Below are 13,404 nucleotides of genomic sequence, written 5' to 3' on the forward strand. Positions count from 1 at the left end.
TCAGTTTCTGCGCTCAGTGTGTGACAAGCCAGACATGCCCTCCAGGAAAGAAACATTATCTTCCAACTTCCCTGTCAAGCCTGAAGCAAGGAGTTATCTCTAGGGAAGAGTATAAGAGTTGGCTCCCCGGAACAAGCAAAAACTACTATAATCCGATACAAAATAATGTTTGATACAAAATAAGTAGTCTGTACTTTAAAATTTTACCCCATATAGAACATTCATAATTTCTTCATTTGTTTCCAAGCAGAACACCTTTTTTTTTCTTATTTTCTATATTTTCCTGGTTTTGTTTTAGTTTTGAATTCCAGAATATATTCTGGATTTTCTGGGACAGATCTAATTTCACATCCCAATGTCCCCATAAGTACTTTTGTTCTTCTTAGACAATGTGTCCCAAATCATGATTGGAGAAAACAGACTTACCATTATCAAGAGGCAAGACAAAAGATACCCATAAAATCATATATTTAGTGACTACAGAATTCCCCCCCCTGCCCCACCACATACATAGTTAATGTGCTGTACTCTAGGAGGTACTGAGAGACCATATATCCTGGTGTGCCTACTTTCCAAAACCCTTCTCAGACTGACATACTTTTTCATAGAAGAAATTGGCAAAATTATCATACCTATAGCATTAAAACAGATGTTAAATGTAGCAGCAAACATCTACAGGTGCTCCTGACTCTGTTCTAAGCTAGTTACAACTACAAGAACAATCCTTAAAATTCTGTGCATTCTAATTTGTCCCATTAGAAATATCTGAATTGAGATATTTTGAGATTCTCTACTGGAAAGCTGATCGCTTTAATGTAGTATTAAAATGAGACTTCTAGTCTACAGAATAAGACATTTTTGTATTTCATTTTTATTCCTTCCTCTTTTATAGTATAGTAAAATTACAAATGATTTGTTGCAAGATTTCCTATTTGTTCTTGATTTTCTGTCTCAGAATTAGGAAATGAAAGCTAGTCCTGGATAATCTATACTTTGTCAATATATTTTCTAAAATTCTGCAGAGAGATACGGTTAATTATTTCTGTGAACATTATAGTTTGTTCATTAATCCTTGCCAAAAAAGAAGCACAAACCTCTATTACTATCTTAATGTTTCTTCCTCTCCAATTAGAAGAACCAAATGGTGTTGTTTCTAGCTGGAGAAGAAACTTAAGTGTGTTTCTTGGATAAGTTGTTTTCCAGTTAACACTAATCCTGGGTTCTCTCTTTTAATTTGCAGGTATCATGATAGAGGAAACCAGTTTTGGGAAAAGTTATGCACAGCTGAATTTCGAGAGCTATATGCTCTGGGCAGTGTCCATAATGACCTCTATGTTATAGGAGGACAGATGAAAGTTAAAAACCAGTATCTCATTACAAACTGTGTCGATAAGTATTCTGTAGAACGGGACAGTTGGAGAAGGATGTCTCCCCTTCCACTGCAGTTGGCATGTCATGCCGTAGTAACAGTGAATAATAAGCTTTATGTGATCGGAGGCTGGACCCCTCAGGTTAAGAGATGTCCTGTACATGTAATTGGCATGGCTGTGCTACATCTGGCTGCTGTGTTGAAAAATATTGTAGTTATTGAACACTAAAAGAGCATGACTTACATCTTGGTAAAATGCCTTTTATAGGATATTAAACTTAAGATTGTAAAGTGTTAAGGCAGTTTAGGAGAATGAATTTTAAAGTGTGTTATTCATAGACACAACTTCATTCAGTATTCATGCTATGCTCTTTATAATCCTTCCCATTCTTGCTAATTATGAATGAGGCTTCTGCTGGGGAATGATTTGTGGGGAGCATCTAAGTAAGAGATAAGAGACACTGGATCCTCATCCCACTTCTGTCTGCTTAATAGTTGTCTGAGCTGAGGCAAGTAGCTCCTAGGTCTTTTCCAAATTTAAAGTTCTTAGTCTAGGGGCACCTGCGTGGCTCAGTGGTGGAGCATCTGCCTTTGGCTCAGGTTGTGATTCTGGGGTCCTGGGATCGAGTCCTGCATCGGGTTCCCCGTAGGGAATCTGCTTCTCCCTCTGCCTGTGTCTCTGCCTCTCTCTATGTCTCTCATGTCTTTATAAATAAATAAAAATCTTAAAAAATGAAGTTCTTAGTCTTAGTGGGAAACCAGAATATTCCGCCTGTGATGGCACAATCATTTTCACAAAAGTATATTATATTGTGATTTTAAACATTTAATGTCTTTGCTGGGCACCAGCAGAAAGAGAAACCAGGATACCATTTGCATTGAAGCCCAGCAAAGACCTGGCAAGCCAAGATTGCAAAGTCAGTAGAGCATGACCACAGTAGCCCTCCGTCTTCTCTCTCCAAATGCCTTGAGCTCTCAGTAGCACGCCAGCTGCCTTCTGCCCTGGTCTGCCAGTTTTTCTCATGAGATGAATCTTACTGGCTCATTGTCCATCCCCATGACAAAAAAGTATACTTATCTTTGCCTATATAATTTCTTGTTTTGGAAATTTGCTTCATGATCAAACTAATAAAACCAATGCTTTTTGCATTCATTTCATAAGCTTGGATTTTACCATTTATTGCCTATCATACCTGTTTCTAAAACTTAAACTTCACATTTAATACATTTTGAAATGTTTCCTGTGTATCAAAAAGTAGTACAGATTTAATCACAGCTAGTAGCTGAAACCTGACCAGTTATTTGTAATTAAGCATTTTCAGAGCTGTCCATTACAGAGTTAATTTTGCATAAATAAGCTCCAGAGGGGCTTTTCTTTGGTTTTCTTTCCACTAAAATAAAGATCAAATACTTAAAAATTAGAAGGAAAATTAATAAAATCAATATATGTTACTGTATAATGTCTTTGAACAAATGACACATGAATATTTATTGTGTAACAAAAGCTTTAGCTGGTCCCTACCTAATACAATACATTAAATTCCAAGATAACCTGGGGTTGCGATTGCATCATAGCGACCATAATCCCTGGTGTATTTAAAGTAATTAAATTAATTACAATTTTCCTAAGGATGGCAATTATTTCTGTGTGAAACACCTGCATCCAAAACAAAAGACACTTAAAAAGCATCCTTTGATGTCATAAAAGTTCTTGATACATCAAAGACGACACTACTTCACCTGAAGTTTACGATTAGGGGAAGCTATTTCATGTGTGTAAGAATAAATAGTTCAGTTTTTACTGCCTCTATTAATTAAAATGCATATAAATAAATACATAAAAACTGCAAATAATGTGTATTAATCCATCAATCTTGAAAATTAAGTTCAGACTATTCCTATAGGTCATACTCTGATTACTGAAACACTAAAACATTTTCTTAATTTTGTTCTGTCTGGATTAGAAAAATATTACAGAGAAAAATGCCTTATGAATTTTTAAAATTTCTCACAAATATTAAACTCTAGCACTATAAAGTTTGCTGAAATAGCACTTTAAATACTGTTCAAGAAAGTTGGGTTTCATTTTTAAGGCTCTGCAGTTGCTTCATTTTTTAAAAAGTGCTGTCTTGTCTCTTTGCTCAGATCACAGATTGTTTGCTATAAGCCGACACCCTAACTCCATTATTAAAGAATATAAATTCCTCTGACATTGACGGCATACTTATCACCCCCAAGTCACGGGATCTGGTGTGTTTTTGAGTGTGAGTCTCAACAGCTAACTCCTATTCATCTCCTTAGCTGTCATGCTTGGATTAATTGCATTCATGTACTCAGATTTCTGAGTGGTATGTTATTATATCAGCTGTCATATTTCACACAGATGGATCTTCCTGATGAAGAACCAGATCGACTCAGCAACAGACTGTTGCAGTATGACCCCAGCCAAGATCAATGGACAGACCGGGCGCCCATGAAGTTCTCTAAGTACCGATTCAGTACAGCTGTAGTCAACAGTGAGATTTATGTTTTAGGTAAGAAGAAGCATATTGCGAAAAGAGTATAACTACTTTTATTTTTCTCAGCAGTTTGCCTCAGTAAAAATGACAGATTCTCCCTTCCTATTGCATCCCAGTTCAGATGTATTTGTAACTAGCCAAAAATGTTCTTTTGTTTCTTGTTTTTCCAGAGCACAGTCAGATAAGATTAAATGAAAGTCCATTGACTTATTGAAAACAAAATTATTTATATGGAATTTTCAGGTGTCTTGGAATGCAAGAACAATAGTGATACATCTTTATATATAGTATCAAGTACAATATTTTGAAATGGGAATAAGCCTTTGGCCACCGTTAGTTGATGAAATGTGGGTTTTGCAACCAACTGTGATTGTGCTAGTAGAGTAAGCCACCCATAGGTAAGGCACGGATTATGCCAATCCTCTTCATTTTGTATCACCTACCAAATTTCTATAGAGGTGTTAGCAAATAATTCTCTTCTGAATGCATTTTTTTCTTCTTTCTTAAATATGTGTGGTCTTATACTAACCAGTAGGGATTGATGAAAGACTTGTTCATTTCCACTAAAGTCCTAAAACATCTATGCTTCCCTTATCCTTCTTCACTTCTTATTTTTTTCTCTTTTATTAAGTCCTTCGTTCTTCTAAACACATTCCATCACCTTCCCTCCTTTTCCTGCTGTCCCTCTCCTATGTGGGAAAGGATGAGACTGGGACAAGGAGGCTGACCAGCTGGTAAACTGATAAATATTCCAGTATTCTTTACTTTATCCCATGACTAACTGACAAAAACATAGGGAAGATGATGGGTACCAAAAAGATAGCAAAGAAAAAGCAGGAGATACAGGCTGAGAGCAAATCAAGCATTTGAATAGCTTTTTTTTTTTTTTTTTTTTTGCTAAAGGGAAGCCATTATCTCTTGGCTGCCTGCACAGCATGGAGCAAAATAATTAATGCAGTCAAATATTAATAGTTTTATAATTTTAAGAACATTATGCAACATAATTTATGACTACCTCAGTTCTGAGACTCATAATTATAATTAAGTTTTTCCTCTGGAAATACATTTGTTACTTGGTTATAACCATATGCTGTGTCTTAGGCCCAGAAGAGACAATATCTAAACTGGGCTAGATTGCCTAGGATAGATGTATAACTCCTGGGAGGGAAGGGCTGATCTCCTAATTATATTAAAGTTGGAAGTAGTCAAAAGTGTGATAAAAGTGATTCATCAGTTGAACAAAAATGAGATTTCCACCTAATGTGGAGCCACAGCTACACTAGATGTGGGTTTTGATAAATCATATGGGGAAAGCCACCTTAGTGACAGCCTTTAGAGCTTACACTTATTGGCATGAACAAATGTCTCCTAGGTGAATGAAAGGAGGGAGATGCTAAGTGACACATAAGATTTGGGTAGGTGACAGAGAAAAAAGAGTACACCTAGGAAGGGAGATGGTGTGAAGTGGCAGGGGAAAAAATGAGGAGGGAGAAAGCTCAAGCAGAGACTTGGAGGTAAGAATGAATGTAGTAAGAATAGAGAATAACAGGATAGTGAATAAATGAACCTACCAGGTGTAGGGAGCTGCAGGAGACAGAGTTTATAGATAAACCGGCAGCCAAGTTACAAAGGTCTATGGTGGAGAACCAAAAGAACAATAGTAAGTACTGAGAAACTATGCAAAAGCAACATGATTAAAGAATGTTTGGAAGTATTGGTGAGGTGAGGATTAAATAACAGATCAAAGGTAAAGAAAGATTGGAAATGGAGACAGCAGTCAAGAAGGCTTTTGTAGTAGCTTAGAATCTAGTTTCTGGTTATTCAGAACTGAGGACCGGATTCATAATCACTCAAATAAAAGCCACCATGTTGTCAGATTCAGTCCAAAAGAGACCATATTCCCAACATTTGTTCCTTAATCCCCAAATATGCTTAGAAGCTTTGAAATGAAATGAGGTTCAGTTTTCAGGTATTTTTGTGGTAGCCTTAGTTCAGATTTTGTTTTTCATTGTATGTATAATTGGAATTGGGGCAAATACCATATAGAACCCCCAAGACCTTACCAGTTTTGAGGATTCACCCAGAGGATTACAGTCATTTGTTAGTTGTCTTAGCAAAATTCCAGTCTGCTTTTGGGATTTGAAGTATGCCCTGCTGTGATGGGGATCACTGCCAATTATTACAATAACCCTTCTTCCTGATTCCTGTAATAGGTTTAATTTCTTACTATCTCCTAGTTACTCTAGAGGCTATGCCAAAATAACAGCCTCTGAAATATCCTTCACCATGGAAGTAGAGTGGTAAAGTGGGGAAGGTACCAACTTTGGAGTTACTTAGATTTGGATTGAAATCTTGTTTCCACCATTTACTACCTGCATGTCCTTGGTATAGTAAATCTTTTTTTTTTTTTTTTTTTGGCTAATATTAAAATTGGAATGCCTACCTCTTAGAGTTAGGATTAAATAGAACAAAGTATGTAAAATCCCTACAGTGTAAGTGTTCAGACATTATAACTACTGTTTTTTGAGCCCCTTTGTGGTACAGACACTTTGCTGAATTCTTTGCATAAAGAAATGCATTTAATGGTCATAAGAAACTGATAAAATATTAACTCTTTTGTATGGCAGACTAGATATCTAGTCTGATCCTCCCACTGAAAATCCAAAAAAAAAAAAAAAGCAAAAGATGTTGGGAATACATTTTTAAAACTTCTCTGAAAAGCTTATAAGATGTGTTATGGCAGTAGAAATTTAGCAGGCCAAAAGCTAAGTGAAAGCAGAAGGATCCAACTATGAAGAAGTGAATGAGTTGACGTCCTCTCCCCAAAAAGCAACCATAAAACTGGACAGATTTTTCAAAAACAACCATTTCAGGTCTCTAGAAACCAACCAAAAACAACAAATTGAGAAGAATTAGCTTCTCAAAACTGCTGAACTTGAAGTAAGTCCTCAGGCAATCCTTGGCATTCTTTCCTGAGCTGCTCCAGTTGATCCAGCATGGGAGTTCTAGCAGGGTGGGCTAGCTGTGAAAACCAGCATCTTTGTTTGTCAAAGGGGGCTGACAAGTTTCAGAGTGAAGGATGGGAAACCCACATTCACAGTGACAAATGGGAAAAGCCTGCATGTCTCCTAACCTGAGTTTTTAGTCCTGCTTGGGACAGTAGCAGACAGGAGAATTAGCCAGAAATTTAATAGGAACCTGGAAATGAGAGTCCTAGTGGGGCTTGATAAATTCTCCACATATCCCCGGAGACTAGTGAAGCTGTACAGACATGGAGCTCATAAGAGGATATAAGCTCTTTACACAATCCTGGGTAGCTGGAAGTCTGAGCACATTGCAGAGATCTGAGAAGGCTAGGCAAAAGGTAAAAGTCATGGTGGACTTGAAAACTTGCCTGAGCTTTGAGTGTGCTCCCAACCTACACTTAGACCCACCGAACAAGGCTGGAAGCCTTACTAGTGTTTGAGTACAAAAAACTAGTCATTGACTAGACCTGAACCATGAAGAAATAAGAGTAACCCTATGCTAAAGAGAGAGAAAGAGAGAATTTTTAAAAATGGAGCAGTGACAGAAGCAAACCACAGGAGAGGCATATTAAATCTAAGCAAATCACTGAAAAACAACAGCAACAATAACAAAAAAGAAAAAATACCCTAGGGAGAAAAACAAAATCAAAATTAAAAGTTGCACCGGATCAGCTGTATTATTTTAAATGTCTAGTGCCAACAAAAATTTATAATACATGTAAAGGAAAATAAACAGGGAATAACACATGCTGGGGTGGGGACAGGGAAGCATTCAATAAAATCGGTCTTTGAGGGGCTCCAAATGTTGGATTTAGCAGGCATAAACATCAAAGTAGCTATTAAATACATGTTCATAGAATGAATAAAAATCATTTTTAAAGAATTTTTAAAGAATTAAAATAAAATGACAGTGACTCCCCAGTGCTATCAATAAATAGAAATTATCTAAAAGAACCAAATGGTAGGAAATATCAGAAAGGGAGACAGAACATGGAAGACTCTTAACTCTGGGAAACGAACTAGGGGTGGTGGAAGGGGAGGAGGGCGGGGGATGGGGGTGACTGGGTGGCGGGCACTGAGGGGAGCACTTGACGGGATGACCACTGGGTGTTATTCTGTATGTTGGCAAATGGAACACCAATAAAAAATAAATTTATTATTAAAAAATAATAAAACTAAAAAAATAAAATAAAATAAAAATAAATAAAAAATAAAAGAACCAAATGAAAATTCTAAAGTTGTAAAGTATAAATAACCCAAATGCAAAATGTACATAATGAGTTGAAAAACAGATTTCAATTGTTGGAAGAAAGAATCAGTGACCTTGAAATAGATCAATGGAAAATATTAATCTGAAGATGAGAGGGAGAAAATTGGAGAAAAATTAGCAAAGCCTCAGAGGCAATATGAAATATCATCAAGCCTACCAATATAGGGATGATTCCCAAAAGAAGACAGAAAGGAACAGAATTTTTTTCAAATAATAATGGTCAAAAATGTCTCAGACTTAATGGAAAAACTTTAATCTACATATCCAAGAAGTTCATCAAACTCCCAAGTAAAATAAGTTCATGGAGATCCTCACCTAAGCACACTGTAAACTAGTCATTGAAACACATCATGGACAAAAAATTAAAAGCAGCAAGAAAAAAAATGACATCATATAGAGAGAGGAACAATAATATGCTCAACAGGCAACTTATCAGAAACAGGCAAGAAGGCACTGGAATAATATATTCAAAGTGCTGCAAGGAAAAATACTCAACCAAAAATGTTTCTGTGTCCATCTTCTATGTTCAGCAAAACTATCTTTTTAAAATGAAAGTGCAGCAAAGACATTCTCAGATATATAAAGACCAAAGTAATTTATGGCTAGCAGATTTACAAGAAGTACTAAAGAAATACTGAAATCGGGCAGCCCCGGTGGCGCAGCGGTTTAGCACTGCCTGCAGCCCAGGGCGTGATCCTGGAGACCCTGGATTGAGTCCCACGTCAGGCTCTCTGTATGGTGCCTGCTTCTCCCTCTGCCTCTCTCTCTGTCTCTATGAATAAATAAATAAAACCTTTAAATAAAAAAAAAGAAATACTGAAATCCTTTAGATTAAAAAGAAATATACCAGAGTACCTCTAATCCACAGGAAGAAATTAAAATCAGTGGAAATGACAAACATATAGGTAAATATAAAAGACTTCATACATATTTCTATTTTTTCATCTCAATTTTTTAAATGATATAAGAGCAGATAATTATGGAACTATGTTGGATTTATTAAATATGTAGATATAGTACATATAATGGTACCAAAATTAGAGGGAGAGGAACAAGAGACATATTGGAACAATGTTGCTATGTTCTAATAAAATTAAGGCAGTATTAACCTGAAGTAGATTGTGATAAAGTAACATGCATATTAGAATTTCTAGAGCAACTACTAAGAAAATTCAAATAATTTAAAAATCAAAATAATTAAAATGGTACACTTAGAAAATGATAACACAAAAGAAGACAGTGAAGGAGGAACAGAGGAACAAAAATAGTATGAAACAGAAAACAAATAGTAAGATAGTAATTACAAATCCAACTATATTTTTAAAAATTACATTAAGGGCAGCCCCGGTGGCTCAGCGGTTTAGCACTGCCTTCAGCCCAGGGCATGGTCCTGGAGACCTGGGATCGAGTCCCACGTCGGGCTCCCTGCTTGGAGCCTGCTTCTCCCTCTGCCTGTGTCTCTGCCTCTCTCTCTCTTTCTCTGTATCTCTCATGAATAAATAAATAAATAATCTTTAAAAAAAAAATTACATTAAATGGGAATGGACCAAATACTGCCATCAAAAGGCAGAGATTTCAGACTAAGAAAATAAGACCAAGTATATGCTGTCTATAAGAGACATACTTCATATTCAAATACATAAATAAGTTGAATGTTTTATATTGTTTTGTAGAAAAAGACCTACCATGCAAATTAACTTTAAGAGAATTGAAAGTAGTCTATCATTATCCTACAAAATAGACTTTAAGGAAAGAACTATTACTATAAAGAAATTTTGTAATAAAATGATCAATACAACCAGGAATATATATACATATAATATATATACATATATTATACACACACACACATATTTCACATCCAACAACAGAGATCTAAAAAACAGGAGACAACAACTAAAATGAGAAATAGAAAATCACCATTGGAGATTTGTATCTCACCTTCAATAATTGAACAACAAGACAGAAAATCAGATAGTGAATAACACTATCAACCAACTTATATGTGACATTTATAGTACACACATATAATAGCAAAATACAGTACACACATATAATAGCAAAATACACATTCTTTTCAAATGTACATGAAACATTTCTCCAGGCTTAATCATATGCCAGGTCATAAAACAAGTCTGAATAGATTTTTTAAAAAGGATTTTATATATTCATTTGAGAGAGCACAAGCAGAGGGAGGGAAGGAGGGAGAGTGATAATCAGACTCCCCACTGAGCAGGGAGCCTGATGCAGGGCTTGATCCCAGGACCCCAGGATCATTACCTGAGCCAAAGGCAGATGCCCAATTACTGAGCCACCCAGGCACCCCCAACAGATTTTTTAAATTGGTGTTATTAAAACTATATTTTCTGACCATAAAATTATTAAATCATAAATCAAAGAAAAAGGAAATCCTCAAATATATGGAAATTAAATAGCATACTTCTAAATAACCTTTGAGTAAAAAAAAAAAATCACAAAAAAATACTTTGAATTGAATAAAAACTATAGGTATATATCCCTCATGACCATAGATTCAAAAATCTTTAGGAAACAATTGGCAAATTGAATCTAGCAACATAAAAAAATGCTTATGTGTCATAAAAAATCCTTAAGACACAATAAGCAAACTGAATCCAGCAACATAAAAAATGATTATATGCCATGGCCAAGTGGGATTTATCCCTGAAATGCAGGAATGCAACATTGATTGGTTCAATATCCAAAATAGAGTAATTCACCATACTAGTAAAGTACAAAAACCAAATGATCACCTCAAAAGATGTAGAAAAAGCATTTGACAAAATTCAACCCACATTCTTGATAAAAATCTCAACAAATTAGGAATAGAAGGGTATTTCTTTAACTTGTTAAAAAATGTCTATGAAAAACCTACAGCTAACATGATACTTGATGGCAATCTTTCTACCTAAAATTAGGAACAGGAAAGGATGCTAGTCTTGTTCCTCCTATTCAACATTGAACCAGAGGTTCCAACCCACGCTATAAAGCAAGAAAAAGAAGTGAAAGGTATATGGATTAGAAAGGAAGAATTCTAAAGTCCTTATTCACAGATTATATATTCTTGGGTGTAGAAAATCCTAATGAAGCTCCAAGAAGTAAATAAATAAAAAAGACTACTAGAGCTAATAATTAATTTTAGCCAAGATCACAAACTAAAGAGATCACGGGATATGAGATCAGTATACAAAAAATTAATTTTATTTCTATGAACTAGCAATGAACACTCCAAAAATGAAATTGAGAAAACAGTTCCATTCCAATAGTATCAAAAAGAAGAAGAGGAGCACCTGGGTGACTCAGTTAAGCATCCAACTCTTTATCTCAGCTCGTCTTTATCTTAGAATCACAGTTTAAGCCCTGCATTGGGCTCCACTCTGGCATGAAGCCTACTTAAGGAGAAATATATAAATACATTTAACCCCCAAACTGTGAGAATTATATGCAGAAAACTATAAAACACTCCCGAGAGTTAAAGATCTAAATAAATGGAGATATATTCCTTGATTATGTATTCAAAGACTCAGTGTGGTTAGGATAGCAAATGTCCCCAAATTGAGCTATATATTCAATACAACCCTTATATATATATATTTTTAATTTTTATTTATTTATGATAGTCACACAGAGAGAGGGAGAGAGAGGCAGAGACACAGGCAGAGGGAGAAGCAGGCTCCATGCACCGGGAGCCTGACGTGGGATTCGATCCTGGGTCTCCAGGATTGTGCCCTGGGCCAAAGGCAGGCGCCAAACCGCTGCGCCACCCAGGGATCCCTACAACCCTTATAATATTGCAGCATTGTTTTTATTTCTATTTTTATGTTTTGAGTCTTAAATCTTTTTAAATTTTTAAAATTCCAGTATAGTTATAATGTTATATTAGTTTCAAGTGTACAATATAGTGATTCACCAATTCTCAACAAGATGAGTATACTTACTCTTAATCCCTTTCACCTATTTCACCCATCCCTCCACCCACCTCCCCTCTAGTAACCATGTTTGTTCTCTATAATTAAAAGTCTGTTTGAGGGGTTGTCTCTTTTTTTTTTCCTTTGTCCATTTTCTTAAAATCCATGTATGAGTGAAATCATATGGTATTTGTCTTTCTCTGACTTATTTTGCTTAACATTATACTCTATAACTTGTTGCAAAAGGCAAGATTTCCTTTTTATGGCTGAATAATATTCCATTATATATATAATATATAATATATTATATATAATATATAATATATATAATATATATTCCATTATATATATAATATATATATATAATATATTATATATATAATCTCCATTCATCCATCAGTAGACACTTTGGGCTGTTTCCATAATTTGGCTGTTGTAAATAACAAACATTGTTTTTTTTTTAATTGACAAGTTGATTCTAAAATTATGTGAAAACATAAGGGATGTAGAATAACCAAAACAATTTTGAAAAAGAAGAAAGTTTGATGATTTAACTCCTTTTAAAAAACTATTGTAGAGCTATAGTAATTCAGATATATTGGTATTGGCCTAAGGACAGGCAGCTAAATCAATAGAACAGAAATGAGAATCTAGTAATACATTTTTATATTTATAATCAACTGGTCTTTGACAAAGGTGTCAAGGCAATTCAGTGGGGAAAGATGAACTTTTCAGCAAATATGCCAAGACAATTAGATATCTATATGCAACCAATTTTTAGCCCATTACCTCACACCACAGCAAAAAATTTTCAATTTTAAAAAAAAGAAAAAAAAAAACACAAAAATCTCAATATGGATCCCAGACTTAAGAAAACATAGGAGAGAATGTAGTGACTTTGGATTAGCAAAGATAGGAAACTAAAAGCATGATCCATAGAGGAAAAGTGTTGGATTGGATTTTATTAAAATTTTTAAAATGTTGCACTTCAAAGGGCAACATTAAGAAAAAGGAAAAGACATGCCAGAAACTGGGAGAAAATATTTACAAATCATATATCTGATAAAAGATTTGTATTCAGGAGGTGCCTGGGTGGCTCAGTTGGTTGAATGTCCAATTCTTGGTTTTGGCTCATGTCATGATCTCACAGTTGTGGGATCAAGCCCACATCAGGCTCTGCACTCAGTGTGGAGTCTGCCTCAGATTCTTTCTCCCTCTCCCTCAACCCCTCCCCACTTGCTCTATCTCAAATAAATAAATAAAATACTAAAAAAATATATTTGTAGGGGTGCCT

General features: G+C 35.2%; 1 protein-coding gene across 6 annotated transcripts in view; it reads left to right on the forward strand.

The window, feature by feature from the left end:
- The window catches only part of KBTBD12 (kelch repeat and BTB domain containing 12), a 78,851-nt gene that overhangs the window by 12,847 nt on the left and 52,600 nt on the right, over positions 1-13,404 (forward strand). For all 6 annotated transcript variants that reach the window (XM_077857594.1, XM_077857598.1, XM_077857599.1 and 3 more), the window contains exons 4-5: positions 1,241-1,511; positions 3,753-3,903. In XM_077857594.1, the coding sequence (XP_077713720.1) occupies positions 1,241-1,511; positions 3,753-3,903 (422 nt within the window). The remainder of the gene's footprint in view (positions 1-1,240; positions 1,512-3,752; positions 3,904-13,404) is intronic.

This window comes from Canis aureus, chromosome 19 (assembly GCF_053574225.1).
Source record: "Canis aureus isolate CA01 chromosome 19, VMU_Caureus_v.1.0, whole genome shotgun sequence".
Taxonomy (NCBI): domain Eukaryota; kingdom Metazoa; phylum Chordata; class Mammalia; order Carnivora; family Canidae; genus Canis; species Canis aureus.